The sequence below is a fragment of the Astatotilapia calliptera genome, chromosome 10, assembly GCF_964374335.1.
Source record: "Astatotilapia calliptera chromosome 10, fAstCal68.1, whole genome shotgun sequence".
NCBI lineage: Eukaryota > Metazoa > Chordata > Actinopteri > Cichliformes > Cichlidae > Astatotilapia > Astatotilapia calliptera.
This window is the reverse complement of record NC_137431.1, coordinates 9,116,159-9,134,328: the sequence shown is the minus strand read 5'-3', so window position 1 is coordinate 9,134,328 and position 18,170 is coordinate 9,116,159. Positions and strand designations below refer to the sequence as shown.

At 39.8% G+C, this 18,170-nt stretch overlaps 1 protein-coding gene across 1 annotated transcript; it reads right to left on the bottom strand.

The window, feature by feature from the left end:
* Nucleotides 1-889: 889 nt before the first annotated feature.
* aifm1 (apoptosis inducing factor mitochondrion associated 1) lies at nucleotides 890-14,464 on the bottom strand. Its single transcript, XM_026181112.2, has 18 exons — nucleotides 14,064-14,464; nucleotides 13,110-13,240; nucleotides 11,276-11,396; nucleotides 11,145-11,168; nucleotides 10,625-10,732; nucleotides 10,009-10,130; nucleotides 9,775-9,905; nucleotides 8,397-8,487; nucleotides 8,124-8,208; nucleotides 7,973-8,049; nucleotides 7,593-7,701; nucleotides 7,378-7,485; nucleotides 7,201-7,289; nucleotides 6,970-7,110; nucleotides 6,319-6,461; nucleotides 1,699-1,823; nucleotides 1,411-1,598; nucleotides 890-1,327 (listed from the first exon to the last, which is right to left on the bottom strand). The coding sequence occupies exons 1-18, from the start codon at nucleotides 14,149-14,151 to the stop codon at nucleotides 1,256-1,258; spliced, it is 1,953 nt and encodes a 650-aa protein (XP_026036897.1). The 5' UTR covers nucleotides 14,152-14,464; the 3' UTR covers nucleotides 890-1,255.
* Nucleotides 14,465-18,170: the final 3,706 nt, after the last annotated feature.

Genomic DNA, 18,170 nt, shown 5'->3' with positions numbered 1-18,170 from the left:
ACATAACATCAGCACTGAATGGGCCTCAAATTGGGCAGGAGAACAGAGAGGTAACTGCCAAGTTGGCAAGATTGTTGTTCCATGCAGAAGGGAAATAAGATAAAGGCATAATGTTCCTATTAATTCCAATGCAACACATCTCTGTGTCAGAACACATCCAGAGGGGATTTATCTTTAGCACTGCTGTTAAAAGTTTCTGGTCTAATTATTTCATCTACAAACTGCCACACAAATTCACATATAAATGCGGAAACTCATATTTGTTCCTCCACATAGAGAGGGGGCAAGCTCAGCCATTTCCTCATGTAAAATTAATGTCAGAGAAAGCGATGGGACGTAACGGCTGCACGTGTTTGCCTCACACTTGAAAAGGCCATTCTCCACTCCGCTCTGGAGCCCACAGTGTCAAATTGGATAAGAAATGTGTTGGAATATAAAACATGAATGCCTTCCTAATAACAAGAAGTCCTGAGTAAAGAAAAAAATAAAATAAATTCTGTATGCGTGCACATTTTTACCTCTGGACAAGAAAAGTAGGCCAAGCTTCATTTTAGTGATATTTTGCTGGATTGCGAACTGGATTTACTTCATCAGATCATATTACCGACGCACTGTTAAATGGAGTAGTCAGGTGCTTTTTATACAGGCTGGCTTTTCCCATTTGAAACGATAAATACGTGCTTTTGATCTGCGGTCAAATCACTATAGCCCACATGCATAACCATAGCAAATGTAGCAAGCAGCACAAATTGATGCTCCAGTGGTTCAGATTACGATGAAGCACGCAGACTTAAACTACCGTCAAAACAATCAAAGCTCCGAATGGAGGTAAACTTCTCGGTTGTCAGTGTCATTTTTCTAAAAGCACAACTGAAAATACAGAGATGAGTGATTTAAAAATAGCTTTTATTGCAGCTTTTTTTTCTCTCCTCTGAACAAGCTGCTTTGATCACACCGACGGAAACGATGACCCATGTGCAACATTTGCAGCCTGGTGGGGGGGAATGCAGATAAGCAATCACGCGAGTTTGGTGACAGCAGAAAGATAACACAGAGACTTCTCCTAAAAGGAGGAAAAACAAGCGCAACAGATATAAATTCCAAATATGAAAATATTTCACCAACATAATTTACATTGATCCTCATTTGGTAAGTGTGACCAGTTGTGTCTTAGAGAATGTGGCAATGAGTCCCAGAGTTCAGCTGTCACATGAAGCCCCACTCCCTCCCGTGCACGTTTGTCGTCCCCACAGTCTTAATCCTCGTGGATGTTGAACAGCTTGGCCACTTCGTTCAGATCTGCATGCTCTTCTCCATCCTTGATGATCTACGAATAACAGAAATAAGCAATTACAACAACCGAACTGATATTTTGCTCTTGATGACACAAAGCAAAACGGCAGCACTTACCTTCCTTGCAACGGGCATTCTGTTAAACACGTTCCACAGGATAATTCCCACCACCACTTTGTCTCTTAGGTAGAAGATGACTCCTTTGCCATAGTCGTCTTTGTTCTCCACGACAGGAGCAGGTGTCACAGAGGCCACCGCGCTGGTGGCTGTGTCCTCCGTTTCACTTTCTGAGCGGATCCCAGTTCCTGCCGCAGATTTGAGAACACAGACTGTCTGACCCTTTGTCCTCAAAAATCTTTTTTTTTTTTCTCTCTTTGCTTGAAGGAAAAGGTTGACTGCTCCTACCTGACTCTTCTGTAGCAGCTTTAGGCGTATCCTTGGCAGTGGCTTTAGCAAACACGCCTACTGTTGGTAGGCTGCTGTCAACAATCCCGATAGCCTCGTAGCCTACATCAGGACCCAGATCACTCCTGTAAGAAGGTACACGTGATTTACTGCAGTACCACATGTAGTTGAGAACAAAGTCAGGAATCATGCATAACATTTAGTAATTCTTTGCACAAAATGTCTCATGTGTTTTCAAAGTGGGGCTTGAAAGATTTCAAGTTTAAAACTGATCTGATATCCGATTCTACAAGCATGTAGATTAAATACATAATTAAATACAAAATGTTAAACCAGGTCATGTTTGGAAGTGAGAGGGGCAGTGTTGGCAAAAGTACAGACACTCTGTACTTAAGTAGAAGTACAAATATTACTGTTAGAAAATACTCTAGTACTGTAAGAAAGTTTGACTTTTTTACTCAAGTAAAAGTAAAAAAGTACAGGCTCAAAGTAAGAAAGTAAAAGGTAGCTCTTTGGAGGATGTTTCTATTTTTGTGCAAAGCTGATTGAACCTTGTGCTATATTAACAAAATGATAAAATAATATCAGTAGATGGAAATAAAAACCTTTAGTCTATTTTCTTCTAATTGTGCTCAGCTTGAATCTGAAGAAAAAGAAGGAAAATAAAAATATACATCTATTTTCTGTTGCCTTCATTGTAGAGGGTGACTGTCTGTAAATAGGAATATGTGTACAGTCATGCGTTAAAGTGGGATTCAGCAGGTGGGGGAACACTAAAATTGGCTGTAGTGGCCAATTTTGTGGGGAAAAGAATCATAACTCATCATCATAACTCTAATATAATTTCTACTGAGAACTCCAGTCCTTAAACTAGCAGCAAGTCTAAATCAGTTTAATTTTCAGCATGTTTCACAATATGAAAATACATATTGTCACATGTAGAGACCCAGTATCTTCTTAAAACCTACTGAGCAGTACTTTCCTTTAAATCTAACCTCTCTTCTTCCTCTCCTGTCCTGTCTTTCTTATCTTTCACCATCCCTGAGTGAAGTTAGACCTTTCTTTTCTCTCCCTGTGAAATACAGCAGCTGAACCTTTAGCTAGCAACACACTGTGCGACAAACTGCACACAAATAGTTTGTGTGTTTACTGATTTTTGTTGAACTGCATTTGAAATGACCTGACACTTAAAAAAATGTCACTCCCTTTATGCTCGCTCCTCTTCTACAGGGCTAGCTAGATGCTGAAGTACCGCAACACATGGACATGTGCAGTCATTGGTGTTGTGGCAAAAACAAAAGCCACCGTTCCACTTTCAACCCCTGACCTTGGCACACGCCATCTCTTTTTATGCAACATCCTCTGGTGATTAATCAACAAACAGGACTGCCTTTCATGTGATTCTGTTTAGGCTCAAATCAGTTTGATGTTTGGACGCTGGCAGTACCAAAATAGTAACTTACCCCCAAATGCATTAAACCAAAAGTAACACGTCTCTTTTGAAATGTAAAGAGTAGAAATTACAGATTTTCATTTAGAAATGTAGGGAGAAACCTAAAGTAGATACCTGAAAATTGTATTTAAGTATTTAACTTAAATGGATTTAACTTCCCACGTCTGGGGGGGGGAATGATTCAATATTAGTATGTGTAAAAGTGTAGCCCTGCCTGCCTGCCTGCAGTATCTGGTATGACTCTCTTGTGAAGAAATAACAGCAACAAAATGTTTACAAAAATTGTTGATTGGTCCATGACATCGGCTTGGAGGAATTTTCGCCCATTCTTCCGTAAAGAACAGCTTCTATTCTGGGATGTCGGTAGATTTCCTTACACGAACTGCTGCCTTCCTCCATCATTTCTGGTGGATTAAGGTCAGAACTGTAACTCAGCCATACAAAGCTTTATTACTCTCCAACTATTCTTGGTACAATAACTTGTGTGCTCCGTGTCGTCATTTGGATGCGTGACCCACTTTCAGCTGAGATTCGGTTCACAGGCAGATCTCCTGACCCTTTGCCTTCAGAATTTCCCAGAAGAATACAGAATTCATTGCTCTGATGGAAAGCCGTTCTGGCACAGTCCCAAGCCATGATGGGCATTATGGTGCAAAGCAGCGTTTCCCTTCCTCCAGAAGCAAGCTTGTTTAAACCTCCAAGCTTTATTTTGGTCTGATACAAGCATTTCGAACAGCCTTCTGACTTGTCCTTGTGATCTTTAAGCAATGCTTATGCTATTGCCTCACTCCCACAGATATTCAAGGAAAATAATTATTTACAAATATAAAAGAAGAAGCCCTCTCACATCTGACTGCTATCTCACTGTCTGGCAGTTTAACTGTAATTTAACACTCACATTAACCGATGTTCCTTAAAGTTCACATCGCCCCTCCCTCCTCAGATATGCTACAATAGACAATTTCTCTCAATAATTAATTGTCATTGTCTGATTTGTTAATTCAGCTTTTTCTTTTTCCTTTTTTTAAAATCTACTTTTAAAATTTGTGCTAAAATCTGGTCAAGTTTTAGAGAATATATGTAGAAAACTAAAGGGTAGACAAACTTTGGAGCACCACTGTATAATTAAACTAGACAGTCATTTTGTGCCAAGAAGTGTCACCTAGGATTTCTATGCCAAGAACATTTTCCTCACATCTCTGTTGGAAGTAGTTCTGCTGAAGTGAAACAAATGCCAGCTTTTTAAAACTTTACTGTCAAAACAGCTTCCTGAACACTGTGTGTATGCTTATATACCTCAGACAGCTCCCATGTGAAACACAAGCACTGCTGAGGGCTGTAATCTTCAGTGACAAACCCCCACCGCTGCTGCCTGATGAGTTTTAAGACCTGAAGTGATGTCAGAGTCACCTGACCTTGACAAATTGAAAGGTTGCACAGAGAGCTTGTACAAAACTGCAGAGCCGGCCAGAACTATGCTTCGTTGATATTTATAGGGAATCTGTTGGTACATCTCTTTATATTTTACATGCAGCATTTGAGCATAAACAGATGAACTTTTCAAAAGTTACTGACTATACTTTATAATTATATAAATATGAAGGACTAGTTAATGGAGCTGTGGTAGTTGGACAAATGTTCCTGTGTACTTTTTCTTGGACTGCAGTGAACCCATGTTTCAACAGTGTGTCACATTTCACCAGCTGCTAGCAACATGTATTCACAACATTCATTTGGGTCCTGAGAGTTGCATTCCACACTGTACTTACATTTTTGGTAACTCCCTTAATATCTGGAGTCCTACTGTGATCTTATTTATAATGTCTAACATATGCATGTCCAAGGTCATAAAGTTTTATTGTTTTTAAGCTTTAAGTCAAATATTTAACCTTGTTAACCAGTCCGTGTGCTTTTTCATATATGAGAAAAAGTACACAGTCATCGAGTCGAAAGTTTTACCTATTAGGAAATAATAAAGCAATTACAAGTCTTACTTACGAGGTTCTAAAATGATTTAAATACAACCTCAGATGAAAACGAATCAATCACATGTTACACCATGTGATTGATTAGCAAAGAAATCTGCCAAAAGCACCGTGTAAAAAGCTAAACAAGCTTAACGCGCTTGATTAATCAGAAAGTGTGAGCCCCTCTGTAAAGGCACAGGTTTTAGCGTTACACGATGGCAAGGAGAAGAGACATCAGCAGTGATCTCAGTGAACAATCGTTGTTGTCCACAGGTAACCAAAGGAATCAATGCCATCACCATTAGCAACATACTGGAAGCTGCCTGATGACGTGGGCAAGCTGAATGTTTTTTTCCCCCATTGTGCCTTTCATCGTTTCATTTTAGCTCAGTTTAAGGATTTTCTGCTCGTTGTTTTACCACGTGTGTCACAGTAAAACAGACAATGAAGCATAGGAGAGAAAAGTTAAGTGAAGACAATGTTGCCTTCATTATATTCTGTAAGTATAATAAAAGCACCACGTCTAAATCTGTCAAAATGCTGTTTGTGGTGACAGTTTCAGTTTTAAACAGGGAGCCATTGCCCAAAGTGCTCCAGAAACTGTTGATGTTGTTTCTTATGCGCTCTGTGACCTTGTCTCCCTTGACCTGCTGGAACAGTACCCTGTTTTGATCAAGACCTCCTGATTTATAATTTAAGCACTGGCTTTTTCTCATCTGTGTAAGAGAGTTCAGTGGGGTGCATCAGCACACATATATACACACACATATATGCATGCATAGTTAGTGAGGCAAGTATAAAGCATTTTATTGCAAGATGGTATTATTTATTTTTTATCGAATTCTGATGAACAGAGATGACTCTTCAGGGGTTTAAAGTCTCTCTCGGGATGGATTTAATGTCCCCTAAAGACATTTTAATGGTTAATGGTTTTCAACTTCAAAGGAATCATGTATGTTGATCTGACCTCTAAAAGGATTACATCGGAGTCCCTTGCACCACTGCACATGCTCTGATTTAAATGCATTCAGTGCAATCAAAAATTAAGACTGTTCTCGCCTTCACAAACTCTTTCCTTCATTTCCATTTAAAAGAAGTTTTCATGGTTTGCATCCACAGGTCTCATTTGGGGAGGGGTGAGAAAAAAAAAAGACTTTATAGCCCATAGTAAGTAGAAGTAGTAAAAAGTATGATACCTACCAGAACATGGACTGATGCCAATAGGGTTTGCTGGCTCCCGTCATGTTCTCTCCAGCTAGTCTACCACTCACAACAGCGTGATCGTGGTGCTCCACACGTCTGCGACCCAGTCTGATGTCATAGAAACACGCAGCATCTCCTGCCTACATCAACAAGAATCGATTGGGAACATGCAGTATGGCTTAGATTATGCAGTTTTTATTTCATGTTAACAGGAAATGACAATATTTTCCTAAAACACAACATTACATTCAAAATAGGACATTGGCATTACACTACAATTTTAATTACACTGTTTTATATTAGGACTAAGACTTGATTGAGCCTGAAGAGGGCGCTTTAATCAAAAAGAAGTGCACAATCATCATTGTGCATCGGTTGGTCAAAATGTGGTGGTTTTGGTTAAAACAAGCGATAACAATTATTCCTGTGTCCAAAATGATCAGTGAAACTAGAGGTATGAGCACAATGGGATAATAATTAAGTTAAGACTTTCCCACAGGTTTGAAATTTCTACAAAAGTACTCAGCATTTTCTAGGATTTTATAGGCAAACCAGCAAAGCACAGCACAGGAACTTTTAAAGAGGGATTTTTAATCACAGCTCTTCAGGATCTTGTTAGCAGAAAACATCGTATGAACATTAACTTACCACCCAAATATTGGACCTCGCTTGCAGCTCTGCGTTTACCCGGTAGCCACCAAAGTCAGAGTCCACCTCCAGACCTCCTGAATTAGCAAGGTCAACATTTGGCTCTAGGCCAACAGCTGTAACAATGTGATCAGTTTTCACCTACAAAAATAAAACGATAGATAATAAGCAGCTTATAAATAAATTCAATGTCCTGATTCTGTCAGAGTTTGTGTAGAAATCTGAACCTACCAATCTACCATCCTTTAGATGGATTTCTAATTTGTCATCTTTGCAGGTCACAGACTTCACCAAAGCTTCTGAAATAATCTTTACACCCTCTATGAAAACAGGCAAGACATCATAATATAATGAGACACATAAAGAACATTTTTTGTCTCTGGAGACTTATATGAAATAAAGTTGGACCTTTCTTGACTTTTTCTGTTGTCCAGTTGCTCAGATACTCGGGTAGCACTTTTCCCATGTTACCCTTCTCAGGGAACATCTGTATCACCTCCAGATCTGACTCAGTAGCTAAAAAGAGAAAGAGGAAGAACAACAACTAAGAAAAGAGTTACTTATGCTGGACATCAGTGTTCTTATCTACTCTGCTAGTTTCTCAGCTCGTCATCTGTTCTTACATCTCCTGCCAAGGGCACAAGCCAGCTCGCTGCCCAAGAAGCCACCTCCAATGATAGTGATGGATTTTACATTCCTCGAGACCTTATCCAGAGATCTGAAGTCCTCAATCTGTGGGAAAAACAAAAAACAAAAACTGAATTTAGAGCAACAGTCAGATTTTTTTATGTAACACACAGTAAGACTTCTGTCTGGAAAATCTCAATGCTTGTAATGATCTAAATCAAAAAAGACAAAACTTTTTTATTTTCATTTTAAAATAGTTAATATTTCCTTCGTGGTATGCCTTAACACTCACTCCAACAAGCTGTATATACATACTATCAGCCACAGATGGTTAGAGTGAAACATCTCTACCACCCCCTTGTGGCTACACACTGACCTTGCGGAACAAAGTGGTTCTCCTCATCACTTCCTCTCCTGCTCTTTCAATGACTTGGAGATTTCTTGGCACACCACCTGAGAAAGATAAAATTAGCTTCTACCAGGTTTAAGTGATAAAAACAGACAAGAAATAAAACAAGGGAGTTTACCTGTAGCAATCAAACACTTGTCATATGAAATCTCAGTGTCATCGTCCAGTTTTACTTTGTTTCCTCTCACATCCATGTGAACCACCTATAAAAAAAATAAGTATACCTCATGAATAACTTCTGCTTTCCAGGTTTAGACATCATAACACATAATGCTTGCAAATCGGTCAATATAATTACTTCTGGTCTGAATACTTCACTTTTATTCAGCATAATTTTATTCATATACTGAATAAAATTATGGAGACTGAGGAAAGAAAACCATAAATCTACCTTTTTCCCAGTGAGAACAGCCACTCCTCCATTTTCTACACTATCCAGCTCTTCTGGGTTAATGTAGAATGATGACGGCTGGAAGTAGATGCTAGCAAATAAATACAAAAGTATTAAAATGACTAAACCACTGAAAAAGAAAAAAGCTTCTCAGAAATGTTTATAGAGTACACATTCCGTTTTTTACGACAATACCAGGTGTTTAAAAAAAAAAGTCTATCACCTCTTTGTAGAGAAACTGCAAGATTTGTTTGGTATTAACATTTATTAAAGGGAAACAGCAGTAAAATAGAGACGTTAGTAACAACCAAATGTTATAAGTAAGATCATCAGGGATGTCTCAGTGTTCCTGCAAATTTTAAAGATCAGAATGACTGCATTTCAGACCGAGCAATGTTGAAATAATAAATTATAAGCAGACATTTATAAACAAGCCATGGATACAAGTTTGGTATACAATAGCACAATAGCACATTATTATAACATTATAACTGTTCCAAACATTTTGCTGCACACTGAGCCTAAAGAAGTCTCTTTAGGCTCAAATTTAGCCTAAAGAGACTAAAGAAGTCTCTTTAGGCTAAATTTGGGTGACAGTGCAGTGCTTAGTAATGTCGCCTCACAGCCAGAAAGTTCTGGGATTGAACATCTAAGCTTGGCAGGGCCTGTCTGTGTGGAGTTTGCATGTTCTCTGCTGTGTGAGTTCTCTCGGGGTACTCCAGCTTCCCCCCAGTCCAAATACAGGCCTGTTAGGTTCACTGGTGAATTCAGTTTGAAGTACGTGTGAATTAAACCTTGACTGGTTCTCTGTGTTAGCGCTGTGATAGACTGGCAACCTGTCTGGGGTTAACCCTGCTTCTCGCCTGAAGTCAGCTAGGATAGACTCCAGCCCCAAGTGGCTAATAAAATGGATGGATGATATGTCGGCAATGTTACATTTGGTAAAGGTCTACTGTACGTTATCATAACTCTCTTATTTATTTGCAATACATGCATCCATCTATTTCCATCTAATATAAGCAACTCATTACTGTGGGTTAAATAATTCATTGTAAAATGTGAATGAGGTTAACCAAGTTCTTTCACTGGTACAGCCTACATTCAATTCTCTCTGTGCTGGATGTTAGACATAAACTGCCTAATACAATCTGCAAAATTAACACCTATTTTTAAGGAAACAAGATATTTTAAGACTTAATTTTGCTTTATTTTTTCCCTTTTTAAAGAACAATGGAAGCCCTGTGTTTAAGTCTGAAGAAGGCACAATAGTGCCAGAGGAAGCTTGAATTTTTCAATAATGTAGCAAGACACGGCCAAGGACAGACAGATGCTGAGACAAAAGAACTGAGAGCACTAAGGTTAAATAGACCAAACACACCTCCTTTCTTTTCCGTTCCATTGTTTGAAGCGCAGAGTTTCTGTCACACTGGGATCATCAGAGAACCACAGCTCTTTAGAAAGAGGAGGTCTCATATATGGAAGGTCTGGCTCATCAGTCACAATTAGTACCTGGCAGTAAAAAAACAAACAAAAAGACTCATATTTACCAAATTCAGGTACAACTAAACAAGTAACAAAGAGAATTCAAAGTGAACATGGGGGCTTTACTGACCTTGGCACCGGGGTCTCTGGCTCGAATAGACCGAGCAGCAGCAAAAGAGGCAGTACCTCCACCAATGAGGAGATAGGGGGCATGTGAGGGCAGCTTGAGAGAGGCAGGTGTGAAGCCCACGGCTGATTTTCAGATGGAAGAGGAACAGCAAGCACAATTCAGAGTGAAAGTAAGACAAAAGAGGCTCAGAGTAACTCTGTCGATTCCACTCCCTCACTGGTTTCGTCAGTGCATCTCTGAATGCTATCTTTGTGGCTATTTTATCTGGGGCTGTTTTTAATCTTACTTACATGGCAGCAAATGAGGTATCATTTGCAAAATTCTCAGCTTTTCAATATAGACAGTACGCACAAAAAAAAGAGAGATGATGAAAGTATGACACACGCAAAGAATCTGTTGTAAAACACATCATCTCAATTTAACAAATCCAACAACATATTTTTAACACGTGGAAATTTGCTTTGCCGCCTGCCTGCTTGCACTGACCTGCTTTTGCCAGTTGATGTCATCATTTCTAATACCCAAGCATATAAAGCCTTGCATGCTCTAGATATTTTTTATATTGCTTAACATGCATGGTAGATGAAGAGGGAAAAAAAAAAAGTATGCAGACAACCTGGAGGCAGTTCGGTTGTTTCACTGGTGGCTACTGCTTCAGTGCCTGATGCTGGAGGGCTTGGCTCCTGGGATGAAGGAGCTGTTTCAGGTTTTGGCTCAGTGGTGGCTGAGAGCGAACACACAGTTAAAAATAACTTTGAGTAACATTCAGCATATAGAGCAAGAGACAATCTGGTTTGTGGTTCAGCGAGAGATTTAAAACAGTCTCCAATTCAAGTACAGTCTGTAACGCAGTTTGCTTTAAAGCCTCAAAATCTGCTACTTACATGGAAAATAAAGTCAAAGCTAAACCATGCGCTATGGAGTCAGCTGATTAAAAGGCTCTTCTAACACCTTTAAAAACAAATTCCTTTAAAAAGGTGTCACTGCGAACAGCATTTAAGCGCTGCACTTAAGAGGCCTGGAGGAGATCTGTTTAAATGTGTCAAGGTTACAAAGATTTACTTCCTATTAGTTATTAACATAAGTGGAGTTTGATCAGTAACCGACTACACAGACATGGCAAAGAAATCACTCACCTTTTGTCTCAGTGGTTTCTACAGCTAAAGGACAAAAAAAAAATCAAAAAGTGAAATTCAGAAATTTCTCAGAGGTTAACAGTAAAGGTGAAAGTTGTCTTATTAACCGATAGTTCCTAAAAGCTGCTCACCGGGAGGCTGGGGCTGGATGGGTGTGACTGATTCTTTTGCAGCTGCTTTTTGTGATCTGGACGAAAGTTCAGTGATACGTGCCTGATATCTTTGCTGGTCTCCTTTCATAGTATGGTACGCCTGTAAAAAACAGATAAATTGACTAAGTTTAGTCACTGACAACTTCAATGATTGCTTCATTTTGTCAAGCTGTCCAATTTTTCCAGTCAGATCTGGTGTCAACGGTTATCTTTCGGTCATGAGCAAACAGGCAGTGGAGGCCTTTAAACTAGGACTGGGTGATATAGCCATTCAACCATTTTCTTAATTACTTGCGCAATCTGGGATATGCTGAGGCAGTGGAGTATATCCCAGCTCACAGAGGGGATCAGGCGAGTTACAACCCAAACAGGTCACCAGTCTATCGCAGAGCTAGCACAGAGACAGACAACTGCACACACACGCGCATACACTCATATCGACACCTACAGCCAAATTAAAAATCACTAAATAACCCAACATGCATGTCTTTGGACTGTGGGAGGAAGCCAGAGTACCCACAGAACCGACACTGGTAGAAAAAACGCAAACTCCACAGAGGAAGGGCCCAGCTGGCTGTCAGAATCTGCTGGAGGTGACAGCAGATCACTCCCATCACGGTTGTTATACAGATTTTTTTTTAATCTATCCATAAAACTGCTCTGCTATTCAAACAAGCTTAAGTAAAGCCAACAACTAATAATTCATACTCTGAAAGTAAACATTAACTTCATGCATCTGTGAAAACAATCAAAAGGTCTGATTTGCTAAGATGACACGCTACAAAAACATGTTCTTTTAAAAAACACCAGACTGTTGACAAAAACAGTAACTTTTATTTACAGAAAACAAAAGTTGGAGGTCACACTGCGTGACTTAAGTGTTGTAATGTGTTATGTGGGATCAAAACTCATCGACTAAAAATTCAAAGTCTCAGAATAACACAAACTAACAAAGCAGCCATTGCAGCAGTGGTCAAACAACTCCTGTGTTGCGTGAAGTAAAATTACTAATTTTGTTAATGGAATCTGGTGGAGAGTAACAACTTGATTTCTTTTCCAGTGAAAGCTGTACTTTCAGGTGGCTAAAATCCACGTCGCTGTTGACTGTGTCTACAGCAGTACATGGATTTTAGTTTTTACTCCGAGTAACATGGTGACTGTGGATCTGAACCTCATACAGGCTCACTTCAAAGAAACTGAACCATCCCTACTTAACAGAACATAAACCAGCTGCTTTTAACACTGCCTATTAAATAATGTTGCTTTTATATGGGGGTGGCTGTAGCTCAGGAGAGCAGGTCATCTACTGAGCTACAGCCACCCTGTGGAAGGCTGGTGGTTCGATCCCTGGCTCCCCCAGTCTGCATGCCAAAAGACCTTGGGCAATATACTAACCCCAAGTTGCTCTCCAATGCATCCATCTGAATATGGATCAGAGTATGAGTGTGTGTGAATGTTAGCTAGAAAGCACTTAAAGCATAGAAGAAAGTGCTTGTGTGAATGGGTGTGAATGGATGTTAATGGGTGAATGTGGCATGTTGTATGTTGTATGTTTGAGTGTTCCGGGAGAGTAGAAAACCGCTATATAATAATCAGTCCATTTACCATATAAAATACAGAGATATGCAGGCCTTCTAAATATCTTGTATTGGCATTAAGCATAAAAATATAGATTTGTTTTTCTTTTGTCCATATTGCTCAGCCCTTAATGTTCAATTTACAGAAATAAAGCCCAAGAAAAGGGGTGGAAAATCATTGCTCCAATTAATAAATTTGCACACTCTCTCTATGATGATAAACCAAGCTTACTCACATATGCCACGCCACCAATGGAGGCTGCTCCAACCAGGAGGGCATACTTTAGATTATCCCCACCACCCCCTGGCAGCCCACTGGACATGTGAGCTGTGGGTACATGTGTTGGTATTCTGCCATTGTTCAAACCTGAAACAGTAAACCAGCACACACATGATTAAACACTGATTAAAGCTACAGCACTCTTAATTATGTTCACAAACGTTACTAAATCAGGGTTCAGTCCTGCTTCTAATAAAAAGAAATTGCCAAGTAGCTACCCGTTTAATACACGCTTAATACATCTGTGGATGCTGACAGTGGAAAAGGACTGAGTAAATATATGCTCCTGTGCTTGCCCTCATCACACCTCTAGGGTTTAAGAAAGCGCCTTAAATTACTTTTCTATAAAACAGAGACAATGGCAAACCTATCTGACTTGCGTTGCAGGTGTTATTCCACTCTAAGAGTAATAGGTATAACGTGACATATTATTATGAAGATTAATGTACATTTTAGCAATCTACATACTGCACAGGACTGGGCTTATCATTTCTGGGTCATCAGAGACTGCAAGACCCCATGATTCAAATCCAACACTGGGCCCTTGCATACGCTACAAAGCGTAAACGGGCACTGAACATGGTGTAACACCTGTACCAGCACTAGACACGTGAAAAACATGCTTGCTGACGTTATCAGTTAACGTTGGCGCTTCAATCAATGAAATGAGGTGCAGTTTAAGTTAGGTCGTTACTGAAATTCCATCTTGCGTCGTTAACGTTTGCTAATTAGCTGAGTTAGCATTCTAATAACCATCCAAAGGTCACTGAAATTTACGTGCGCTAAGCTAACAGGGCTACCTCCCTTGTGGGTTCATGTTTTGCTGCTGTGTATTATCATGCTACAGGCAGTGCATGATCAAACCGAGGTCAGCTAAAAGGAAGACAAGTTACTGTAACTAGATACTTACCTGCTTTTCTCACATTCTGCCGGCACAGAGTTGATGAAGTTCTAGCCAAAGGAGCGAGCTTTTTCCACACAGTCCTACATTTCAGCATTGTGGCTCAGCTCCCGGTTTACTCGCAGACTTGTCGGATAAAAACACAAGCCGGTTTACCCTTAATTTAATTCCAACAGCCTGCAGACACTGACAACTAGCTGCACAGCACCACACACCAAGGCCAGGGACAGGTCATACGTTTCTGGGGAATGATGGGTAATTGTAAAGACGGTAAAGACGCCTAAGATTGGTCGCCCCTAAAAAAGAAGAAGAAAAAGAAAGATGGCGTCGCTCCTGACATGAATGACAGCAACTCTGTTATCGCAAGTAGCAGCTATACTGAACTCTTTCATTCAAGGCTCTTTGGTAATTGCGCGAACCCCCTTCTTGTTCCTTTCTTAAAACAACTGTAGTCAGAGTCTACTGCTGCCCCCTGCATGTCATTTAAAGTAATACTACAGTAAATTGTTAAAAAACTGTTATGAAAAAAGTTATGAAAACAAAAAATGAGGTTGTGTATTCATGCAAAACACATTTAAACATAATAATGAATATTATTTATATATTATTAATGCAGCTAATGACTTAAAGAATTTCAAGAAATAAAAATATTTTTAAAATAATGCGCTTTAATGAATTTAAATATAGTCCATGTATGAAGGTTTATTGTAAGTTATATAAACAAATCTTTATTGGGTTTTTACTGTCATAATTTATGAGTGGTAGGCTAGATTTCTAATAATCTACAGGGAGTGCAGAATTATTAGGCAAGTTGTATTTTTGAGGAATAATTTTATTATTGAACAACAACCATGTTCTCAATGAACCCAAAACACTCATTAATATCAAAGCTGAATGTTTTTGGAAGTAGTTTTTAGTTTTAGCTATTTTAGGGGGATATCTGTGTGTGCAGGTGACTATTACTGTGCATAATTATTAGGCAACTTAACAAAAAACAAATATATACCCATTTCAATTATTTATTTTTTACCAGTGAAACCAATATAACATCTCCACATTCACAAGTACTTGGACGCGTGTGATGGAGCATTGTCCTGCATGAAAATCATGTTTTTCTTGAAGGATGCAGACTTCTTCCTGTACCACTGCTTGAAGAAGGTGTCTTCCAGAAACTGGCAGTAGGACTGGGAGTTGAGCTTGACTCCATCCTCAACCCGAAAAGGCCCCACAAGCTCATCTTTGATGATACCAGCCCAAACCAGTACTCCACCTTGCTGGCGTCTGAGTCGGACTGGAGCTCTCTGCCCTTTACCAATCCAGCCACGGGCCCGTCCATCTGGCCCATCAAGACTCACTCTCATTTCATCAGTCCATAAAACCTTAGAAAAATCAGTCTTGAGATATTTCTCGGCCCAGTCTTGACGTTTCAGCTTGTGTGTCTTGTTCAGTGGTGGTCGTCTTTCAGCCTTTCTTACCTTGGCCATGTCTCTGAGTATTGCACACCTTGTGCTTTTGGGCACTCCAGTGATGTTGCAGCTCTGAAATATGGCCAAACTGGTGGCAAGTGGCATCTTGGCAGCTGCACGCTTGACATTTCTCAGTTCATGGGCAGTTATTTGGCGCCTTGGTTTTTCCACACGCTTCTTGCGACCCTGTTGACTATTTTGAATGAAACGCTTGATTGTTCGATGATCACGCTTCAGAAGCTTTGCAATTTTGAGACTGCTGCATCCCTCTGCAAGATATCTCACTATTTTTGACTTCTCTGAGCCTGTCAAGTCCTTCTTTTGACCCATTTTGCCAAAGGAAAGGACGTTGCCTAATAATTATGCACACCTGATATAGGATGTTGATGTCATTAGACCACACCCCTTCTCATTACAGAGATGCACATCACCTAATATGCTTAATTGGTAGTAGGCTTTTGAGCCTATACAGCTTGGAGTAAGACAGCATGCATGAAGAGGATGATGTGGACAAAATACTCATTTGCCTAATAATTCTGCACTCCCTGTAGTGTTGCCACCATCTGGTGGTTGAATAGAATAGAATAGCCCTTTATTGTCACTGTTCAACGAAATTGTGGGTGCTCCACGCCAACTGTGCCAAAATAAAATATAAATAGTAAGACAGCAGGAATGAATAACAAACAGGAGAAATATGTACAAAAACAAGAGTAAGGTACACATTAGAGAACGAGTTGCGATGTGGAAGTAGTGCAAAGAAAAAGACTGAGGTCTGAATACTGTCTGTGTATGAGTGGCCTGAGCAAAGACTGTTACTCAGATCGGTGGGTGAGTAGGCAGGGGCAGGGGTGGGTGTGAGGAGATAGTGTTTGTTTACAGTCCGAATGGCCCAGGGCAAGAAGCTGTTTGTGAGTCTGGAGGTTTGGGACCTGATTGACCAGAGGGCAGCGGATCAAACAGGTTGTGGGTGGGGTGCAAGGGTTGATGTGTGATAGCCCTGGTTTTCCTGAGACAGGAGGATCTGGCAATGGCCTCCATTTCTGGGCAGTGTTAATTACGGTTCTGGCCTTCCTGTTCTCAGTTGTGGCCCATATGTACCAAACACCCAGGCAGTAGGAGAGCATGCTGAGGAGCAGTGGACGGCCAGCAGCAGCTTCTGGCCAAGGCTGTTCTTCCTCAGGACATGGAGGAAGTGCAGCTGCTGCTGGGCCTTCTTTACCAGGGCGTTGGTGTTGTGGGTCCAGGTGAGTAAAAGGGATTCATTCTGTTTATAGGAACGCTATAGTCAGCCATCAGCTGCATAATGGTGATTTTGAAAGACTTGTCATTTGCACATTTCAAAGCTTGCTGGTAAATTATAAGGCAAGGAAATAACTTTGTGTTGGATAATGAGGATTAATGTACTTCCTTTTTTTGAGAAGAAAAGCTAAATAAGCAATGGTGGGTAGCTCTTTTTACTGGCAGGAGAAGTTACTACTTCCCTGATATAATAAAAGATCATTTAGTAAAAAAAAGCCTCTGAGTTGCTTTGTTTGTGTGTATGTGTGTGTATGTAACATAATAAAGTCAGAACATTTCACACAAATTACAGGCCTTCTAAATATAACTCTGCTACCACAAATACCAATACACAAATGCCAAAAAAAAAAAAAAAAAAAAAAAAAGATATGCTGGTATAACTTAGCTTGCAACATAAAGTGTAATTTCCTAATGTGTAGCATGTTTTTTGATTTGAGATTGCAATTTTCCCCACTTACAATGACCAGTTTAGCTAGGTTGTTTTGCTAGTTTTACACAGGTTGTGATTTGGTGATGCCATGGAAGTGCACATTGAGTGGGATTCTCTTCAGCCCTGATCTTCCTTACCCCCAGAAGCTGCTCTGAGTCTTCATTAGAGGAGGAGATGATCCCCTTTTCTGTCATTTCACCTGTTTAAATTCAGAAACACTTTGAAAATGAACCTAACTTGACTCTGGCTTACTTGACTGAAAAGGAAACTCTTAAAAGTCCCAGATGCATTTTCCTGCATCAGTTTAATATGATGGACACTTTTTTGAGGAGTTCACAGCTGTTTGTGAAGCTTTGTGATAGCCTTATTTGTGTCATTTTAATTTAGGATATATTTCAATATGATATCAATAGATTTGATAGTGAATTGAAAGTTCCCTTTGGCTTCATGTGCTCAGAGTGTCTGGTTCTCTTTTAAACTCCTCCTGCTTAACACTCTGGTCCTAGGTGTGAATATTATTGTTGCATTTTCTTATATCCTCTTCTTCAAGCCCCAGATAATGATTCTAGGTGTAAATCCCAACAAGCTTTGCCCACGTAATCTAACAGGAGAGGCACTCAGTGAGTGAATATCAGATCGAAATAAATCTATGAAAACACAGGGAGGAAACACTTCATCTCAGGCTCATGTGACAATCACAGCCACAGAGGAGTTTTAAATTTAAATGTATTCTTGTAAAAACACTGATAGACTTCAAAGCTTTATTCCTTTTTAGATCATACCAGCAGGAGTAGAAGCAGACACACACAGGATTATTTATTGACTGATTTTTATTCACTGATGATGGTGAAGATTATTATATATCTTACCTTTGAATCTTCATTTCAAAGGTAAGGAAAGGTAAGGAAAGGATGAAGAAGA